This window comes from Gouania willdenowi, chromosome 11 (assembly GCF_900634775.1).
Source record: "Gouania willdenowi chromosome 11, fGouWil2.1, whole genome shotgun sequence".
In the NCBI taxonomy this organism is placed as follows: Eukaryota; Metazoa; Chordata; class Actinopteri; order Blenniiformes; family Gobiesocidae; genus Gouania; species Gouania willdenowi.
Window position 1 is genome coordinate 22,716,593 of NC_041054.1, and position 21,259 is coordinate 22,737,851.

At 37.6% G+C, this 21,259-nt stretch overlaps 1 protein-coding gene across 1 annotated transcript in view; it reads left to right on the forward strand.

The window, feature by feature from the left end:
• The first annotated feature begins 4,489 nt into the window (after positions 1 to 4,489).
• LOC114472416 (uncharacterized) overlaps positions 4,490 to 21,259 on the forward strand; it is a 49,761-nt gene continuing 32,991 nt past the window's right edge. Inside the window, exons 1-15 of the mRNA XM_028461666.1 lie at positions 4,490 to 4,520; positions 4,600 to 4,729; positions 5,769 to 5,930; positions 6,076 to 6,213; positions 7,344 to 7,495; positions 8,559 to 8,662; positions 8,764 to 8,953; positions 14,742 to 14,873; positions 14,960 to 15,103; positions 15,808 to 15,943; positions 16,191 to 16,341; positions 17,187 to 17,323; positions 20,560 to 20,671; positions 20,771 to 20,834; positions 20,949 to 21,152. Of these exons, the coding sequence (XP_028317467.1) occupies positions 4,515 to 4,520; positions 4,600 to 4,729; positions 5,769 to 5,930; positions 6,076 to 6,213; positions 7,344 to 7,495; positions 8,559 to 8,662; positions 8,764 to 8,953; positions 14,742 to 14,873; positions 14,960 to 15,103; positions 15,808 to 15,943; positions 16,191 to 16,341; positions 17,187 to 17,323; positions 20,560 to 20,671; positions 20,771 to 20,834; positions 20,949 to 21,152 (1,962 nt within the window). The 5' untranslated portion in view covers positions 4,490 to 4,514. The remainder of the gene's footprint in view (positions 4,521 to 4,599; positions 4,730 to 5,768; positions 5,931 to 6,075; positions 6,214 to 7,343; positions 7,496 to 8,558; positions 8,663 to 8,763; positions 8,954 to 14,741; positions 14,874 to 14,959; positions 15,104 to 15,807; positions 15,944 to 16,190; positions 16,342 to 17,186; positions 17,324 to 20,559; positions 20,672 to 20,770; positions 20,835 to 20,948; positions 21,153 to 21,259) is intronic.

Sequence of the window (21,259 nt, forward strand, 5' to 3'; positions counted from 1 at the left end):
CTTAAACAGAAAATACAATGGTTTAATGGCTGTTTCTCCAGCTTGTCTCCAACATGTGATACAATATGACAATCGAGACAGGATCAATGCATGCATAAAATGATCTGGTGGTTTTGGTCATTTTTTCATGTGACTTAAAATTGAGATTTCAATCAGTTATTAAAGGTCCAGTATTATGCTATTTTTCACCCATTTCTTTTGTTCTAAGAACCCCAATGACATAGTGTTTGAGGTTTAATTTCCCAAACTCGCCTGTTTTCTGGAGTTTTAGAACTCTGAAAAGTCACTTTCATGACACTTCTAAAAACAGGCTGTTTTTGGGACTTCATGCATATGCATGAGTGGCATATCTGTAGACGCAGACTCCACATCACAGCTGATCACCATAGTGATCGTCTTTTGCTATCCACACACTCTTTTTATTGTTTTCAGCCAAAAAACTGCAGATTACAGTAAAACACATGGCTATTTAAGCGGCTATTGTGATTGTAAATCCGTTAAACGCTGCTTCAGGGTGTGTGTTTATCACGTCAGCAGTGGAGTCAGTCAGCTGTTTCAGAGCTGCTACATCGCTTTTTTGTCATCCTCACCTATTCTGACGACAGTAATAGTCAACTTGAGACGATAGTCCACTGTTTTGTCCAACCTCTGAGTCACATTAGGTCACAAATATGTCAGATCATGTCAAAGGGAATACGAGGCGATGTAAGGGTTACTAAAAATGGAACTAATTGTGAGCGCTCACACTGCGCTTCGGATTATCCATCCAGCCATCCATTTTCCGACCCTCTTGTTCCTGTTTTCATGGTCGCAGGGGTCTGCTGGTGCCTTTCTCAGATTATCTGTATAGTGGATAATCTATATACTGAACGTAAATATATTATCTGTGGATAAAGGGACTAATACAAGGGAGCAGGCTTGTAATCGTAGGCTCACTGGTTCAAAACTCACTGGTCCATCACTGTGAGATGTTGATCAGTCCATTATATTAACACTAACTGCTCCCTGGGTGCTACACCGTGGCTGCTCACTGCTCCTCAGGGAGGGGTTAAATGCAGAAAACACTTTTCGTGTATGTAGCTTTACATACAGTGTGTTGCATAAGTATCCGCTCCACTTTAACATTTTGACATTTTGCCACGCGATCAATCACAAACATAAATATATTTAGTTGAAATTTTATGTGTAAGACACACGATCATGAAGTGAAATGAAATTAATACATGTTTTTGAACTTTTTAAAATAAATAATAAAAATGACAAAGTATAACGTATATTCTATAGGTTTGTTTTACCTGTGAGATAGTTTGAGAGGGAGGAGTTAACATTCTTATGTAGGGTAGGAGGAGCCAGGATTGTCAGGAGGAGGAGTTTTTGTGATGTGATGTCACAACGCAAGAAAAATCCAACTCGCCTTGGAGCTGACTTTTTACAAAATGTGGAATAACAAGGAAGAAAATACCTTTGTTTTTCTTATGTTAAGGCTGAGACATGACTCAGCTTCCTAGATGCTAGTTCAGCAGTTTTTGCATGTTCTTTCAAATTAGCTCTTATTTTCCATTGCTAAAATCTACAATCCTAGTGTTGATCTCCCGGACCTATAGAAATAAATTAGAATTTAGTGAATCTTAGAAGGATTCCTGTTTAAAGAGGACTGCAGGGTCATCATTTGTTTCTTTGTTAGGGGCTAATGTTTGCTTTGATAGACAATATGAGGATTCATATTCATAACTCGAAGGCTTTGGGTTTTGTCATTGTTTATAAATCAGATGGTACACTTTTAAACCTATATCTGATATTTTATCCTTTATTTATTGTAAATAATAATAATTTTGTGCTGTGTATTGTAAAATATTGCTGCCTCTGGCCAGGTTGATTTTGAAAAAGATTTTATATCTCAACAAGCTTTTACCTGGTTAAAAGCCTCCATCACTGTCTGGTTTGGATCTGCAACCAAACTAGACAGACACAGACTACAACGGTTAATCAGGACTGCAGAAAAGATCATTGGTGTTGATCTGCCCTCCATCCAAGACTTATACCTGTCCAGGGTCAGGAAACGAGCAGGTAGCATCACTGCAAACCCCTCACACCCTGCACACAATCTGTTCAAACTCCTCCTCTCCGGCAAACGCTACAGATCACTGTACGCCAAAACAACCCGCCATAAAATCAGTTTCTTCCCCCAGGCTGTCACTCTGATCAACACTAAACAGTCAGAGTGTCAGACCTGGTTCTGTGAAATAACCCTGGAACTAAACATAACAACCCTGGATCAATCTGTCACTGAGAATGTTCGTGTACATTCTATTTAATTTAAATGTTCACCTGCACTACTCATCACTGCACTATTATTCTATTATTATTACTAGTATAATTATTATCTTATCTTGTTATATTATTTTATTTAGTTTTGCACATATTAGTCAATCTACTGTTTATATTTTTTTCTCGTTAATTATTATTTAATGTTTACATTATTAGAGAGCACAGTTCACCAAGTCAAATTCCTCATGTGTATACAGTAACATAGATTACATGACCAATAAAGTTGATTCTATTTCTATTTTCTTCTAATAAAGGTTAAATAATGATTTTAATCAGAATCAGAAGTAGTTTTATTGCCATGCAGTTTATAGACAATACAAGGAATTTTACTTGGTGCGAAGAAAAAAAAACAGAAACAGTGTAATAATAATACATATACGTAGGTATGAATATAAATGTGAACATATATACAAGTGCTGGGTATAAGTAGAACTTGCAAACAAATCAAAATAAACGATATTTCAGCAGGTGCTGTTCAATCTGAATATTTTAAATCAAGGGTACAAACTCATTTTACCTACAGTGCAATTTGATGTTAAGCTAACCCATAAAATAATGATCAATAAATAAATATAACTGAATCTCTTTGGTTTTAGTGTAAAGAAGTTTTGATTATGACATTTATTTGATTATCTTTTAGCAACACATATTAAGCAACACATATTAAAACCTATATTTTTTTTTCCAATAACTGCATTTTCAACAATATATTATGCTTCAGTTTTATTTCTATGTGGACTCCAAGTGAGAAATCACAGGGGAATTTTAATTAATTTATTTACCAGAAAAGTGTGTGTTGTAGTCTCTACACTTACATTGGTGTTCAAATAAAGATGCTGTATTGCTTTTTATTACTTTCTCAATCTGGGAAACTTACCTGGCGGACCAGTTCTGACCCGTGGGCTGCATGTTTGACACCACTGTATGCAGATTTAGAAACTCTGTTCAATGAATGATTGCAGAAAATAAAATGTAACTCATCTCAACAGGACTCACAGGGTTTTTCCATCCTGTCCAAACTTGGCACAAACCTGCATGCTCTTTACCAAGCATGTGACCCCACAATAATAGTAATAATAATAATACGTTTTATTTGAAAGTGCTTTTCAAGGAACTCAAAGACATTTTACAGGTTAAAAACAACAGCAAATACAGTGATTAAAACAAAGAAATATAAATCAGAAAAAATAAAGAACATCAGTAAAAAAAGAACCGTTATCTGTCAAGAGCAGTGGCGGCTGCTGGTCTTTCATGCAGGGGAAGCTCATTTTCTGCCTACTTCAGAAAATGTATCTGTTTATTTAAATGTGAATTCTAGTAGAATTCACATTTTGTTGTCAACAACTATTTGTAGATTATCACACACGCACGCGCGTAGCTGCTGCGCGCTGGAGTGTGAGTGTTTGGTCAAAAGTCTCACAACACAAGCAGTAACAGTCTCCACAAACACCAAAAACAGACACTAGGTTTGTCAGAAGTTAATTCGCTATGAGAGGATCAACAAAGTCTCCGTGTCAACACAGAGCAACAGACTGAAATATTTGAAAAACCCGCCTGTGTGCTTACAACGTCATACTCTCTGATTGGCTCATTTCGCTGTCAATCAAAATTGAATTAGCCTGAGACAGATCATCCAATCATCATCCATTATTCCAGCGTCCGGAACAGACAGATCCAGCCCACTGCTCCATAGACCTCCTGTGAAGCCCGGCGTCCAATGGGCGGGACTAAGTGCGTCATAACCGAGCATTTATCCAATGAGCGTCTAGTTTGACTGCAGTGGCTCAACCCCTAAATCATCTCCCATTGAAGTCAATTGAAGCTGAACTTCACCACTGTTTATTAACACTGTGACGCTGCGGTAATGAATGAAGAACGTCACGCTGTCACTGTCAGTTTCCTGTTATAAGAAGCTGATTCTGAACTAAACATACATGTGTTCTGTCATATATTTAGTCAATGAAATGTACACACAACACTACATATTTGACCACTGATTTTAGGGGAAGCTGAGGTTCCCTTGTAGTCTTAAAGCATCCGCCTGGTCAAGAGCCTTTGTTTGTATGATGAGTGTTCCAGTAAATCACGTGATGCATTTCAGGTTTATTTGTTTAAACAAACAGCACTCTCAAGTATTAGAGCAGTGAATCGAAAGCAAAACTTCAGAGCCTCTTTGGCTTTACTGGATGAAGGTAGGCATGTTTGTGTAAAACCAGTTAAATTCTCATTTCAGAGACCTAATAATTATTATTTATGTTTTCTTTTTTTCAGATGGATTCCCTTTTTAAACTGCTTGAGAAGCACAGACTGGAGGCTTTCTATAAAAAGTTATTAGAGTTTGGTGTTAAAGATGAAAAAGACCTCCTAGACAGCATAACGGATGAAAACCTCACTGACCTTGGTAAGTTTACGACAATTTGGTTTACTTTTCATTTCATTGTTGATTGACGAAAAAATTTACAAGAATCTTTTGTGACATGTAGTAGCCAATGTCACAACAGGCATTGGGCCAGTTTTAAGTATCCCAGATAAAATGTGATCAGGACCCAAATTCAGGCAGACGGAGCAGTGGTTGAGCCAGTTTCTTTAATATAAACATAAAGAATTTAAAACATTTGGAACAAAGAACCAGTCCTCTTCCTGCAGTACTCTGCTATGTGCGTCACTCCCTCTGTGACTTCCTGATTGTAACAGATGCTGCCACTGACATTTGATATCATAGACGCCTCATGAGCACTGCTGCTGATTGGAACAGACATGATTACTCAGCGAAAACAAGCACTTTCAACCTTAATGTGCCCCAGTTTGCACGTCCACGTTTACATGATATACAAAGTATGTAAGTCACCAACAATGTCCAAATAATAGGTGACAGATATCAGTTAATGCAAGATCACTTAAATTTACTTTATTTTGTGACAATTTTTGGGGGAAATTTTGTGGAATACTTTGAGTAAAAGTTCTGGATTTTATTAAAATTAAAGTTCTTTCAACAATTTGGGATTGCCTGCCATCATGTGATGTAAACATGGATAAACTGTGAGTCCTTCAAATATTGTTGAGTTTCATTGAATTTGTGTATTTAGAAGGACTGAAATACAGTATATACAACTGAATTAGTTTGTCATTTACAAAACGAGTTAGGTTTTCTTTGATATCTTCATTTTTTCCTGCGGGCCACATTGCATATTGTAAAGGGCCGGATTTGGACCCCGGGCCTTGAGTTTGACAAATGTGGCCTAGACAAAGAAGCCAGGGCAGTTCTGTATTGCTCTCTTGATGGTTGGAAAACTGAATCACACATCTGGTTGATAGTCTTTAAGCACCTATAGGACTTTTCCTTCCAGGGCATGGGACTAATGGGACAAAGAATAATCCTAAAGAATAGGATCTTGTTTTGATTGATGGATTGATTAACCATCTGCTTGTTTCCCTAATAGGATTTAGTCAAGCTGAACGCAATCGCTTTGCCTCCATGCAAACCACTATTAGGAGGTTCAGAGCTCCGGTTGAAACAACTGCAATGCCAGTCCAAAAAAGTATGAAGTCATTTTCACTGAAGTACACATACCCAAAATGTCCTGATCCAAAATGCATCTCAGGTGAGGAATCCACATTAATGTATTCACTCAATCATGGTGCAGTAAGACACTTGATTATACAGTGTAAACCTTTATTATTTTGTTGTTATTTTAGTTAAATTTGCATTGCACATTTATTGCTTTACCATAATTTCTGTATTTACAGATATGGATCCAGCCCAAAATACAGTTGAAGATTTGATGTTAAGGATCTGTCACCTTGAGCATGTTGGTAAAGCCTCAGGTGTCTGTCTGTACACAGTGGATGGAATGCCTCTGACAGACGATCCCTTTTTCAACACATGTGAGATTAAGTAGCTGTCATTACAACCATGATCAGTAATTACTAAATACAAATTAAATTGTAAAGTAATTACAACAGTAATTGAGGACAGCCTGGATCCGTGATTGAAGATGACTGTAATTCAATTTGCAGGACACACTTTTATTTAACAAGTCAAATTACTTTGATTATAGTCATTTTTATCTACATCAGTTTTTATTTATTTACTTTAACTTTTATATTAATTATAATTAGGGATGTAACGATTAATCGTAAGGCAATTAAAAATCGATTAATAGGTATCACGGTTCATATCGATTTTCTGAAAATTAAATCGCAGTACTTTATATTTATCCTTCTCTTGTCCAGCAGTGAACACAGCAGGCGTAATTTGCTACTACTTTCTTTCTGGCCGCCTTCTACTCTTAAACATGTTCATAAATGATTCATTACCCCTTTAGCACTGAAAGAATGTGTAGTATTACGTGAATTTCTGTAAAAGTCACGTTTTTCTATTAGCTCTGTCTGCTAGCGTAGAATTTCTTCTTCACTGCACAGAATAGCTGCATCCCAACCGACCACTGGGTTACCAGCACCATCTGCTGGTCCAAACAAACATCTGACGTCAATACAGTGCAGACAGGTTTTTTTTTTTTTTTTTTTAAAGTCCAATTGTTAAGGCACAAAATACATTTTCAGTTGCACTTTTAAAAAGGAAAAAAAAAACTATTATGCAGTTTTGCATTGTTTACTATAGAACCAGAATTAAAATTAATAAGCTTTTTCTTCATTTGTATTATTCCTTTATTTATTTCATTCATAGTTCATCAAGGGATTCTTTTGACAATGACAAATAAAAGGAAAATAGTACAGTATTTTCAAGTTTTTTTCCCAAAAAAAATAAAGGAATATTTTTCAATCATCATTTGTCTACAGTCCCAGTTTGTAAAAAAAATTGTGAGAGAATCGTATCGTGAACCCAGTATCGTGAATCGAATCATATCGGAAGTTGAGTGATCATTCATTTATTTTTCAGTTTAAAATCAAACGTTGTTCCCTGTGAATTTTCCTGCTTTTTAATGGGGTACAATAATATTTGTCCATGTTTTTATCTGAAACCATTTACAAAAAAACAATGTTTGCACCAACAGGGTCTTTACAAGACAGACACATTAAAGATGGAGATGTAATCTATGCCATATTTACACCAAAGAAGAACTTGGAAATACTTCCTCCAAACATAGTGCAAGCAGTAATTGAAACGCATGGAGATGACACAGTTCGCTGTCATGTGATGCTTAAGGTAAGATTGTTTAAACTGACAGATTTATTTATCTTAAAAGGTAAGGATATTCAAAATATTAACACGAGAGAGTTCAGTTTCTTGTTCGATACATGGGAGTCAAACAACTGCGGTCAAGCCAGCCGTGGTTCGCGTTTGCCTGGTCAAATCAGCCGCACGTTTACGGTAATCACAATGAGCCGGAGAGAACATGCAAACTCCTGTTAAACCATATACTACACATTAGGAAGCTGTTCTACTCAGGACGAACTGAGTATTAAAGGAGTCATAGGAGAAGAGGACTACTCTTTGTGGAGAGTTTTTGTTGCAGCAACACAATTACTATGCTCCAGAGTTATTAATGATGTGCAGATTGAGGATGCCCATAGATGTCGTCAAATGTTTTGTAGATCCTTTGAAAACCGATTTGGTAAACAGTGGTGCACGATGAATATGCATTTACATCTACATTTGAAGTCCTGTGTTAAAGACTTTGGACCTGTTCGTGGCTTCTGGTGCTTCTCATTTGAACGTGCCAATGGTACATTGGGAGATTACCACACTAATAACCAAAACACTGAAGTGATCATGATGTGAAAATGGTTAGCTGAAAGGCAGGTGGCAGGCAAACAGTTAATGTGCCCAGGTATTTTCGATATATTTGATACAGAAGTCGAAACATTATTTCGTAAGACCCCCACTGTCACAGCTATCCAGGCAGAGAAGTTACATATCCTACATGATCTCTCTCATGATCATATTTTCCATGGAAACTTTGAGCTTGATGATACTCTAGAAACTTTTCTTCCACCTGTTAAACGAAACACAATGTCAATTTCAGACAATTTGGATCTGCTCTCAATGTTTAATGAACAGTGCAGTAAAACACGACCAACTCTTACTGTATTAAACATACAACATGTCGTGCCCAATATAAACCACAATATGATTTCTAAAGATTTAGAAACAGCTTTGTTCATTAAAACTTCACTGGAACTTTTAAAAGTTGTTAAGGAGACTGCAAGTTGAGTAGGATGTTATGATGAACTACAATTCTCAGCCTTATGTTTATGATCTTATACAGGGAGACTTTGAGGTGACAGTGAACCTGGTTAGTGACACGTTAAAAATTCTGAGAAACAAACTTTCAAATGAAAGTGGAATCCCAGCTCACGTTCTTCACTACAGGTAAGAAAAATATCACCCACAGGATCGTTTAAACAAAGGCTTTGTTAAATTGTCACACACACGTTAACATGTTTCGTCCTTTCACTGGCTTTTATATCCAGGGGAGATGCTGGAGTTGGTGTCACTTTAGCAAGCTGTGGAATCTCAGCTGATTCAACTGTTTTCTTCTCATTGTCCTCATTTCCTGAGGAAGTAATTCCTTCCAAAGAAGTGTTTATGGATGATGTTCAGCCCTCAGTCCAACAAACCCCAAAGGGAATCAGCTGTTTCCTGTCATCTCTCTGTGTCATCGTAAGTCTTCTATTGTTTGTTCATTTTGTGCATACTCGCATACATGTGCATTAATTATTTAGTTTTTTGTTTATGAATTACTTTCAACACATCCAAGCCACACAGTTAATTGGAGACTCACACATTAATTTGATTTGAACTATGAGATTAAATGTGAGTCTCTGCACCTTCAGACTATCTGTCTTTAGTCTACTTTAACTGCATAGATGTTAATTTTTTTAGATAAGGAGATTCGTTTGTCAGGTCTGGAGCTGCTCTTATGTCGCGTTCACACCAAACGCATCAAAAGCATCAGCTGTTCATTCACAATACATGGACGCGCTTCTAGGGAGTGTCAAGAGGTCCCGCTGTGCATCCTGCACCTCCTGTGCGGCGCGTTTTGAAGCTTTTCGCTCGGTGGACGCCGTGCGTTATGAGATTTCAAGCTTTTGATATGCGTCAGGCGCCTCCAACGCGGCTGACGCTAGACTTGGGATTGTTGAACTTTTGGGGCACATCGTGGCACGTCGACCAATCAGGAGCTTTCCCCAACCATGACAAATTCAAAATGAAAGAAAAAAACACTAACCGGAGACAAATGAACAGGCGCTCTTCTGCTGGAATAGAGCGCCTGAAGTTGGTGTCCTGGTAGGAGACACGAGCGCCAATGCGGGTCAGCAGGTCGTCAAACTGGGCACGTGAGAGATGGAAGTAGCGCTGAAAGCGACTCTTGTCCGAGCGCAGCTCTGGTGAATCCATAAACGGTGCTGAGGCGCCCTTCAACAACGACGTGTGGCTTTATTTATCAAATAAAGCCAAGCCACTCTCTTCATAATGTAGAGCCGATGAACAGGAGTTGGAGGGGGTGTTTTCAGCAAGGAACTCCAAACTTTATTCTCCATTCACCCACATTTCTCTATAGCCCTCTAACATCTCAGTGCACACACTGAGTCACACCAAAATACATCTGACCAGAAACACTGCCTTCTCATCACAAATGTTCCCCACCATATCGCAGTCACTGAACATAACTGATCGCCACAATGTCATCCATTGTATGAACACCACCGGCAACAGAGAAGCCCCTCCCCTAAACGCGCTGTTTTCCCAACTTGTCTAGAGCATCTTCAACACTGGTGATAATCGTACTGATTAAATGAGTGAATGAATGAAGTGCCCAAATAGGGGCGTGAGGCACGGTTTTGACAAACGAAACGCATTTGGTGTGAGCGTAGCACGAGGCTGTTGTCACGTAGGGTTGTCCCAGACTCGGGCCGAATGATCGGAGAACAGCGGAAAACGCAAGTCTAGATTGGATCATAGAAGCGGAATGTTATCTATTTATTCATTCATAATTTTAGCACTGTTTGATGATGAGAGGTGAGGCTATGCCTCCTCTGACCGTACGCCTCTAAGGAAGTGAAGGCTATTACTGCAGCCAACATATTGATTCAGTCAATGATAATTGAGACAATAATAGGTTCTGTATACATATGTTGACTGATTAAAAATCAATAACATTTCAGTCAGGATCACTTGAGTGAATTTGTTTATTAGCATGCAGTTTAACTTTGGTAGTAAGGCTTTGGGCTGGGCGATATGGCCTTTTTTTAAAATATCTCTTTTTTTTTCTTTTTTTTTTTTACTGGTCTGCACATGCTGTCAAAGGTCAACATGTGCAGAAGTGCAATCTTTTTTCAGACAGCAATGCATTTTTTTTTGTTTTTTGTTATTGCAATTAAATAAATTGCATTATTTTATTGCATAATTGTGACCATCACCAGCCCTCCCTAAGGAAGGGTAAGAAACACTTTGTTAAAGGGAGAATATAAAAAGAGAGGGCAGTGTTACACCTGGGTGAGGGGGTTGGGGGAAGGTGGAGCGATTCAAGGAAGAGAAATGGAAGGGTGGGGAAGAGTTGATTACTGTAAAGTGAGATGTGAAGTTGTAGGCGTGAGGCTTAACTATAATGGTGGTGTCTGTGGGCAGAGGGAAGGAGTGAGTGGGAATACCTGAAACAGGTTTTTGGGATCAACGTGTCTAAAGTTAAGCCCACTACAAGTATTATCCCACAGTCCAAGGCATGTTTGTGCATCGTAGACTGATGTATGTGCAAGAAACTGCCACTGTAAACCCAAGCGCTGCCCCTGACTCGAGGGCGCAGCCAGAATAGCAGAAAGAGTGGGGGCCATGCGAACCAACCCAGCCCCCCAGAGCGCCCCAGGTCACCAGGTTTTAAAATATCTCTATATTTTCAAGCTATATCACATAATATGATATATATCTCAATATTTTGCCCTTGCCTTGAGAAGATGCTTTGATGCATAAAAGCGAACCAGAATGGCAATACTCAATATATATTGATGTTTTCTCTGTAATGTAACTGGGGTTTCCCCTAACTATTATAGCATAGCATACCTGTTAGTTTCTTTTTTTCAGAGGCAAACCCTTAAAATACCGTATTTTTCGGACTATAAGGCGTACCGGATTATAAGGCGCACTATCAATGAATGGGTCTGACCAGGTCTATTTTCATACATAAGGCGCACCTGATTATAAGGCGCACTGTCGATTTTTGAGAAAATGAAAGGATTTTAAGTGCGCCTTATAGTCCGAAAAATACGGTAACACCTTTATTAACAGAGATGTAGAGAACAATATTAAAATGTATAAAACAAATTATCCACATTTGTGCACATTTTAAAAACTACTTCAGCTGACCAAAGTGCTGTACAGTTTTTTTTTAAAATTATTACAATTAACTATCAATTATTTATTTATTATTACTGACAATTGTGAATTTATCACATACATAATATACTGTATGAACAGTTGCCACTACTAGCACGTGCACACTCGCACGCACAGACACACGCGCTGTAATGATCGTCTTCTAAGGACTGTCCCTTTAAGGGAGCCATGGTAACGTAAGGTCAGAGTTGAGTCAGACTTCCCTTCTTCCTGATTTGTACTGAGCGCATGGACGGAGCTTTATGTTACCGTCCCTTCTGAAATGACACAGAAGCGATGTTTGAGCTTCCTCTGCTTACAATAAATGTGCAGTGTGACGGTAACAAGTTGTTTTGAGTCCTGTCTACAATGTTAGCGACCCGCGGAGACCTCTGGATCTCTACAGCGTGAACACATACACACACACACTCCCACACACATTGTTTTACTGAGCATTATGCCTGTCATAAACTTTCTTATTATGTGGACCATGTCCTTAGCAATATGGTAACGGAACTGCCAAGCCTCACGCTTTGAGCGTGACAGTCACGCAATTTGACGCATTCTCACACCACATGCCACACTTGACATTTCTCACTCTTATATTTCCCCATTCAATACTCTTTATTTTTTTCATGATAATGACCTTTGGTCCTGGCGGCTTGCCGTAGCTGACCGAGATAACCAATCCCAGACCAATCCATGTCTCCTTATGCCTAAATCTAACCAACCACAGCAGGCATCACACAATAATAAACCAATCAGAAGCAACGTAAGGTGGGTCTTGACGAGTCATCTCTAACGACACTTCACACAACACGCAACGACTCGTCGACATGCTTTCAGAAAGAAAGTGTTTCGAGAGGACAGACGCCATCTGAGATGGTATGTAACTACCCAATTTTGTTCACTGTTTATATTGCTATGTGTGTGTCTCTCTCTCTCACCCAAGTTTGTCTAAGGGTGTGTGATCTGACGGTATTAGATCATTAACGATTAAAACATGACGACGATCACAGAGATCGTAGAACCGTCTGTAGTGCACATTTTTACCCTTGCGGTGCCGTATCTGCGTCATATGTCTGTGGTTCATACACAGCACATCCAAAGGTTTTTTTTTCTCTGCCAAATCACACCATTTGCTAGTCAGCATGTCAGCATTACAGAGACCGAAGAATTATTAAGCTCTTAAACAGGGCAGAAAAATATAGAAATATGAATATAGGTCCATATCACCCAGGCCTAATGTAACTAAAGCAGTAACGTTTTATCTTGTAAAGGATATGATTGTCTAAAATGTGTGAAATGAGGCGTTCAAACACTGCTTAAAGTAGGATTTTATTAATGAGTGTGTTACCTCGATAACAAATAGAAATCACTAGACTGATATGCTGCCTTGTTATGTAGCAAGTGTTGCTAATGCTAATGCTACACCACTTTAGTTAAACAAAGTAAAAAGACTGTCTGTGACTATAAGAACATGTCAGCCCCTTTGTTTGATGTTAATTGTACATGGAACCAGGTTGGTAAATCGCTTACATACAATTTAAAAAAATATTTGAAAATTGCCTTGTTTTAAATGATCTTTTATTCCTTTTTCCCATTTACGGCGATGATTTTAAGTAGGTGAATTGGTTTGTTTTATTGGTATATAACTTTAAAATAGTCTAAATGATTTGAATGAAAAAAATTGTGATGTGATTTCCCCTCCCCCCCATATCGCCCACCCCTACATGTGTGTCTGTGCTAGACAATAACTTAAATGAATTAAAACTCTTCTTCAGCTACTCCCAGTGTTATGAACACTGCTAGTAGCTGAATTGCACTTGTAGGTTGTATCAGCATAAATTCATGGTAAATCAAACAAATGCCTTGTCTAATCTAATGTTCATTTGAACTGTTCTTATTTGATTATTTTTGTATGTAATAGTGTATTTCTATGAACATTAAGTCTTCTGCAAAGACATTCCTTCGATCAAAAATCACTTGATGTTTTAATATTTTTTACATGATTAGCTTTTTAATGACCTCCCTTCTGTTGCAGACAATGAGAGCTGAGGTAAAGGTAGCACTGCCTTGGTCCACAGTGTTTTAAGTGGAAGCCCCCTGCCTCTGTCATCAATGCATCAAAATCTGTGACAAACACCTACAACATGAGACATGTCCCCAGCTAAATGATGGAGAATTGGTTGAAATGAAATATTGACAAATAAATGTATTTTGTCAAAATTCTTGTTAGTTTTCATTTCTAATTTCTGGTTGATTAAAACTAGCATTAGGAGGCCACAGTACTGGAAGAGCTGCTGGCATGGAGGTGAGGACATCAGTCTTTATGTATAAATCAACGTTAAAACCGGCCAAAGTCTCACTCTTGTCATTTTCTGAAACTTGGCAGCCCTGATGGTAGCCCACTACTTTGGTAATCTCGCCCCTCTTTCATACGGCACAGCACGAGTCATTGAAGCTTTCAGCGTGGTTTGTTTCGGCTGCGATCAGAGGCACAGAGTGAGAGAGAGGCGGGGCGGGGTCAAGAGGGACAGCTAGAAGAGAAAAAGGCATACTGGCGGCTCAACGAAAGAAACTTTTAATGTTACGTGACTTATATCAATATTACGATAGTCTTATGCAAAATCTCCTAGATAAATATATCGTTATTTATTAAAAACTCAATATATCGCCCAGCCTGTTCTTACATGCCAGCAGCTATGTGGAAAGCCCAAAGGGAAGAGAGCTCTCCCTCGCTCTTCCATGAACTACATTGAAAGGCATAAGCAAAGAGAGTGGTCAGCAGGACCCCCTGGAACTGAAGCACAGATGATAGATGGCAACAGTAGACACTGTTTATTTAGACAGAAGAGGAGGAGCTGGGGTGGGGGTGGGCGTGTTGTTGTGGTTGAAATACAGCACGTGACTAACTCTGACCAATGGGAAGCATGGAATTCGATAAGTTAGATGATTAACTGAATTAGGGGATGGATGCTGTCAGTTGTAAATAGCTACTATCAGCTGATGGGGCAGGCTAGCTTGACTGAACAAACGCGATGCTCAATTTCTGTATATGTATATATTTCTTTCAAAGAAACACCGACCCCAAGTGGACTTGATAAAGAAATGCATTAGCTACATACGGAAGCTAAGTGGATGCAGTCCCCTCGGTCAAAGCTTGTTCCAGTTGCTCTGTAAGAATGTAACCTTATCCAGAACTCAGAAGGTAAATGCTTCACATTTATAATAAAATTACAAATGTCATAAAATTATCAAAAATAAAAACATTTTTACTTTTTTTTGTTGAAACAGGTTGCACTGGTTGAAGGCCTGTACATTCTCTTTCGAGAGATTTTGCCAGATCTCTCTACAACACAAGGGGGAAAATCCATTGAGGACCTTGATGTCTTTGAGTATTCAACATACTGCTGGGCATACCTCTTATCAGAGGCAAAGGTACTTAACGGGTGCACATACTGTAAGTGGTGTGGTGTGATGTAATTTGTGTACACTGTGGAGAGAGACTTTCTCACATGAAGTTATTAGCACGGTGCTGTGATTTTGGCAAATTCAAAACCATTTTCATATGATAGGTGAAAATAAAAATTACAAAAAAATGTTAAAAAATGACTGACAAATCGTACATCGTTTGAACCTTTTATTACTGGATAACAGCATTATTCTTTTTGTAGAATAAGATGGCGGAAAAACATTAGATGCAAAAAAAATGGTGACATAACGACTTAAATGATTAAATAATTTTAACCCAAACAAGTCATCCATCCATCCCTTCACCGCTGTTACCATCTGTTTCATCATTGGTTCCCAAACTGGGGGCACTGATCATGTCATTGTGATATCATTCATACGAGAATATGGAATGACATTTTAAACTTTGTAAGTAAAGGTCCGTGTTGTTCGGAAGAAAAACCTTCGATTTATTGATCTGTGTTATTAGAAATATGTTGGGTCTTGTTCCTCATCCCCGTTTTTTTCCTGCTATTATTTAAAAAATGCATTTAAAAAAGTGGGCACCAGGCAACAACCCTAGGTGCACTCCTGATAACAGACGAAAAAGTTATGTGCACCTCTATAAATACAGTTTAGTTTGATTCATATTAGTAATTTGTAACGTACCTCTAAAATGTATTTTTCAATAGAAAGAGTCCTCTGAATTTGAAAACTACGCTCCATACTCACTTTTGAATGAAGACGGCAAACGATTCTGTGAACCAGTCACTGTTCCAGGAGTCCCTGGAGCCCTCGAAAGATCATCAGTTGTGCACAAACTTAAAGGTAAGGAAAACACATCAGTTAAAATAATAATACCCAAAGCTACAACAGTTAAAAGGATTTAAAAAGTGCAAAAAGTTGTATTATTCATAATCATGTTAGGAAAGGAACACAAAAACTCTAAACCATGTTACTGATAACTGCCTTATTGATTGACAAACAAAGCAGAACATGCAGGTAAGTCAAAATGTCCAATACAAAAGGGAAATTATTAAGATGTAAATGTATTTGCGCCATTTGTTTTCTATAGATGGAGAGAGGATTCCCAACTGCTCAGAGCAGGTTCTGACAGAAACATCCCTGAAGAAGGACACAGTCATTGAGAAGATTTTACTCAGTGTTCATCCATCAGTTACTACCCATTACCTTTGGATTGCTCACGACAGCGTGACTCATCAAAAGTAAGTACTACACTAATAAGTTCTTGTATGTCGAATGTGATTACATTTGCATTACTAAAAGTAGGCTAACAAAGCTTGATTCTGCATAACATGACTTATGGTTTTCATACATGGTTTGGAAACAAAATGGGCAGTAGAGTAATTTCCTTTGGTTGCGATTAAGTTAAAAAATGTCACAGTTAAAGAGCAACATTTTTTAACATTCACTTCATTATGTCTTTTAAAGAAGTGTGGTTGTCCTCGTCTCTTGTGCCTCAAGATTTATTTCACTATGAGCCACAGTTTTCAGTTTATCTACATAAGGGGCTCATGTGATTCCCTTAGCAAACCAATTATTAAAGTATTTTATGCAACAACAACAAAAGTACACGTTAAAGAAGAAAAAAATAAGCATTAAAGTTGCCAAAACGGCTTGTTTAAGAGTTCCTTAGTGATAAGTTAATGCTTTAGCATTTGGATTGTTTTCACAAGAAAAACTATTATGTTGAAAAGAAAAAAAGCAAGTGATTGTCACCCTCACAGCTTTATTTTATTTTTGATTGGAAAAAATAATAATTTGCAGTTATTAATCAACAAGATCAATATTTATTGTACTTCCTTGGTCAAGGCATGACTTTTTATTTGGGTTTAAAGCTAAGGATGGGCAATGCAATTTAGGTTAAGCTATAAATGCTGAAGTATGTAGTATTGTATGCTTATTATTGTCCCTATCAAATGAGTAATGATGAGTGATAATAGCAGTATACTGTTTATTTTTGAATATGTATGTGCTTTCATGTCTACTGGAAAGGTCTAATAATCAGCTGTAATTAACCTTTCTATTGATTTATATACGGTAATTCCAGCTTTCAGATAACTACTGGAAGGACCTTTGGAAGCATGGCAGAGGAAATCAAGGCTTTTCCATTTCTCAGTATCACTCCGCCTCTTCGTTTGAAAGATGTAGGATTGCTAGAGCCGTGCCTCATTTACCTGTCTAAAGGTTTGAAACAAGTGAAAAAATTAATTATATACTTGTGTTTGAAATGCTGGTGAATTGGGGGGTGGTATTGGCCCAACAGTTAAGGAAGTGGGCTTGTAATTGGAGGGTATCCAGTTTGAAGCCAACCTGGTCCATCACTGTGGGATGCTGAGCAAGTCCCTTAATCCTAACTGCTCGTGTTGTATGTCGCTTTGGATAAAAGCGTCTGCAAAATGAAATAGTAATTTGTAAATGACTTGTTGGTAATGTATAGGTTCGTCACTAAGACAACAGCCTAATTTTAATTAAGAAATTAAATAAATTAATATAGAGTATGAGATCTGATTTGTGACTTTAAAGAAATTACAAACAAGAGTTGTTACTGTGCCAAAAATGATGAAAACAGTCCATTTGTGCTCCTCTATTTGATTCACACAGACTTTGTATCCAGTAATGTGAGTAACATCGATAACATTGAGAGCCATCTGAAGTTTTGGGAGCTCTCCAGAGACCATGGCCCTCATTTATTAACCGTTTTTACATTGAGATCTTTCACGCAAGCGTCTGTATTTATCAATTGTGACGTGAGCGTACGCTACGATCAGATCTCACATCAGGTCTGAGCTTGTGTGTGGATTTGTGCTGCAGCACAGCAAAATCTTACTGAGATTAAAAAACAATAATTAAACAAGCCTCAGCTGTTGTTACATTTTTAGCATACACACATTCAGAACAGAACAAAACTCATTATTAAGACGAATTTTACAAAATAAGATGAATTTTAAAAATAACCTCACTAATAAACTCTGCCACCCAGCAGGAGTACATACTGTAGATTCACCCAGTGCTCACACATACCCACGCACACGGGACACGCTGCTATGCTCTTGGAGAATAATGTACTGTATGGATGATAAAGGTTCCTACGTATCACTGTTGGCACAGAGGACAGATGCACTGCAATAATAAGCAGTGTGATGAATTATAGGTTAAATTAGCTGAAGGCATAATAAACACAGACATGGGACACAATTTAGTCTTTTTAAAAGCGTTTTAATTGAAACCAATATAAACATCATATTTGTGGGTGTCTACAGGATCTCTGCTGTGAAGTTGCTCGCAGTGCACACAGGGGGGCAGACGTCACCTGCTTGGTAGCTGATCCTCTTCCACAGAGCGTTTAAATGTGCTACTTAAATTCCAGTTTTCCTACGTTCAAAAAGCACATCTTTCTTTTGTTCCACCTCAGATGTGAGGATGCTGATTTTCATCTTGGAAAAGCTTCTTTTCTTGTTTAACCTCAGTGGGCGGGGCCTCCGAAACAAGAGGACGTAACATGTTAATGACGATCAAATTCAGCTGCCGTATTTATTAACACCCGATCATTTGTATGCTGAGATTAGTCAAATATGAAAGTTTCATGGATCACACGTCGATCCTGTCGTACAACCAAATGTTCACTCAGATTTGCACCCGTTTTCACACAAGGTTGATAAATGAAGGCCAATGAGTCCAAGACGTCAGGATAATCATGTGTCAACAATCCATCTATTGTTGATTTCTACTTTGTCCTGGTTAAGGGTCATAGGGATCTGGAGCCCTGCCAAGTTTACTGAACATGTTTCCAGCTTCTTGCAGGGCTGACATTCAATAAAGAGACTATAATTAACATAGGCGTGCATTCAGTCCTATACAGTTAATTTATAGACAAGTTTGATGAAGGAGAAAATGCACAATGCCGATAGAAATGCAGACTTCCTCTACAAAGTGTTAAACATTACTTTCTAGTCCAGGGGTCAGAGGGTTGATGTAAAAGGTCCTATCAACAATTTGAGCAATGTACCATATTTTTCGGACTATAAGGCGCACTTAAAATCCTTTAATTTTCTCAAAAATCGACAGTGCGCCTTATAATCAGGTGCGCCTTATGTATGAAATTAATATGTCAAAATGTTTTAGTACAACATTGGTAAACTATGAAGCTTCACCACTTGACGCCTTGTGTAGTGATATGTACCAGTACTGTGCTTCAACATACTGAACTGAAAAAGTGAGTGTATTGTTCTATATTTTGTGTTAAACCTAAACAATGTTGAGAATTATTGTTAATGAGTTGAATAAAGTTTGACTTATCTGACTATTTTGTTTCACTTAATGAGCCTTAATAATAATAATAATAATAATAATAATAATAATAACAAACCGGTGCGCCTTATGTATGAAAATAGACCCGGTCAGACCCATTCATTGATAGTGTGCCTTATGATCCGGTGCGCCTTATAGTCCAAAAAATACGGTACTGTACTTTTACATATTTTATTACAATTCTAAAACCAATTGAGAGGCTTTATTACAAAAAAGCTTTGAAAATTCTAGACAAAAAACCATCTAAATACCACCATTGCAATATTCTTTCAAAGTATAATCTACTCAGCCTTGAAAGTTTCATAAAATTCAAAAATGTACGCCTTATTTATAAGAGCTTACATGGGTTGGCTCTACCACCTCTTAATAACTACATTAAATACAGAACAACTGCCTCGAGGACCAAACTACCTTTGGTCAAAACGTCCTGTCCTTCAAAGGCAGCATTCAGTGGAACAGTTTACCAACCACAGTGAGGGAAGCCCCCATATTTTTATAATGCAACCTAGGGCCATGTGCAATGCACTATGGCACTTAAAGTGATTTCTTTTTTCTTTTTTTTTTAAAGGCAACTTAGGGCTATTTGCAATGCACAGCGGCACTTTAAATAAGTTACTTTATTTTTTAGAAGATAATGAAACTCAATAATGTAAATTTATTGTATACCCTGTCCTTTTCTTCATCCTACAGCATCCTGTCCATTCTTTTGATAGTATAGTTGTTCTGATCCCAGTGTTCCATTTAAATGAAAAGTGACTGTATTTTATGATCCCTATGTTTTTTGTCCTGTATGTAATCCTTTTGTATAGTGTTTTGTGTCTCGCCTTGTTTTATTGTTAAGTGTGACTTTATTACATCAGCCTGTCTAAGGACAACAGATGGAAATTAGCCTATGGCTATAATCTGACATATTTCAATTTTTTGAATGTTCATTGTTATGTACTGTCCCTAAAAACAATAAATAAATTAAATAAATAAAAATTGGACGCTGACAGGCCAAACTCAGGCCCCCAATATTGTTAGATGAATTGTTAAATAAATAGCATATGTTCTTATGTATTGTAATGAATATTTTTATTTCAGGTGTAATAAGTTATTCTGTCTCTAAACAGACAATCTTGGTGTTTATCTAAGCAAAAACAAGGAGAAGCCTGAAATGATAGTTGTTTATGACTGCCTCTCTGGAAAAGAAAAAAATGAGGACGTTAACGAACTGGCAAATCTGTGAGTCCTTGTAAATATTTCTAGTTATTACCGGTACTATTTATTGTGAAGGTTTTTTGTGAATTTGTAAATAATTACTTTTAATAACTTTATTTCCAGAACAGGGGATCATCGTAATGATCACACCTTTGGCACTTCCAGAACACCAAAAGAGGCCATTCTGGTAATTTGTAGTTTTTCGCAAAATTCTATGGGTGTCATTTTGTCATCTGTTGCTAGTTCAATAGGCTGTTTGTGTATGAAATAAACTGCATTGAGTTGCTCTTTTTTTGTGTAGGTGCTGATAGATTCCAGTTCCTCAATGTCTGAGATCTGTTATGAAGATTTGCAAATGCAAAAGATCAATGCTGTTAAAGAGCTATTTGATAACTTTGCTTCACGCACCATGGCTTATGATTTCTACCACATCATTGGTCTGGTGAAGTTTGATTCTGCAGTAGAGATAATGCACACATTTACAGAAACATTGGAGAAGTTTAAGGTAAATTCAAACTTTTTATGCTTTTATTTTGCATTTGACTGTTGAGACTAACTTTTCAGTGATAGGTAATGTTCATTCCTTTTGTGCAATACTAAACATTAGCTCTT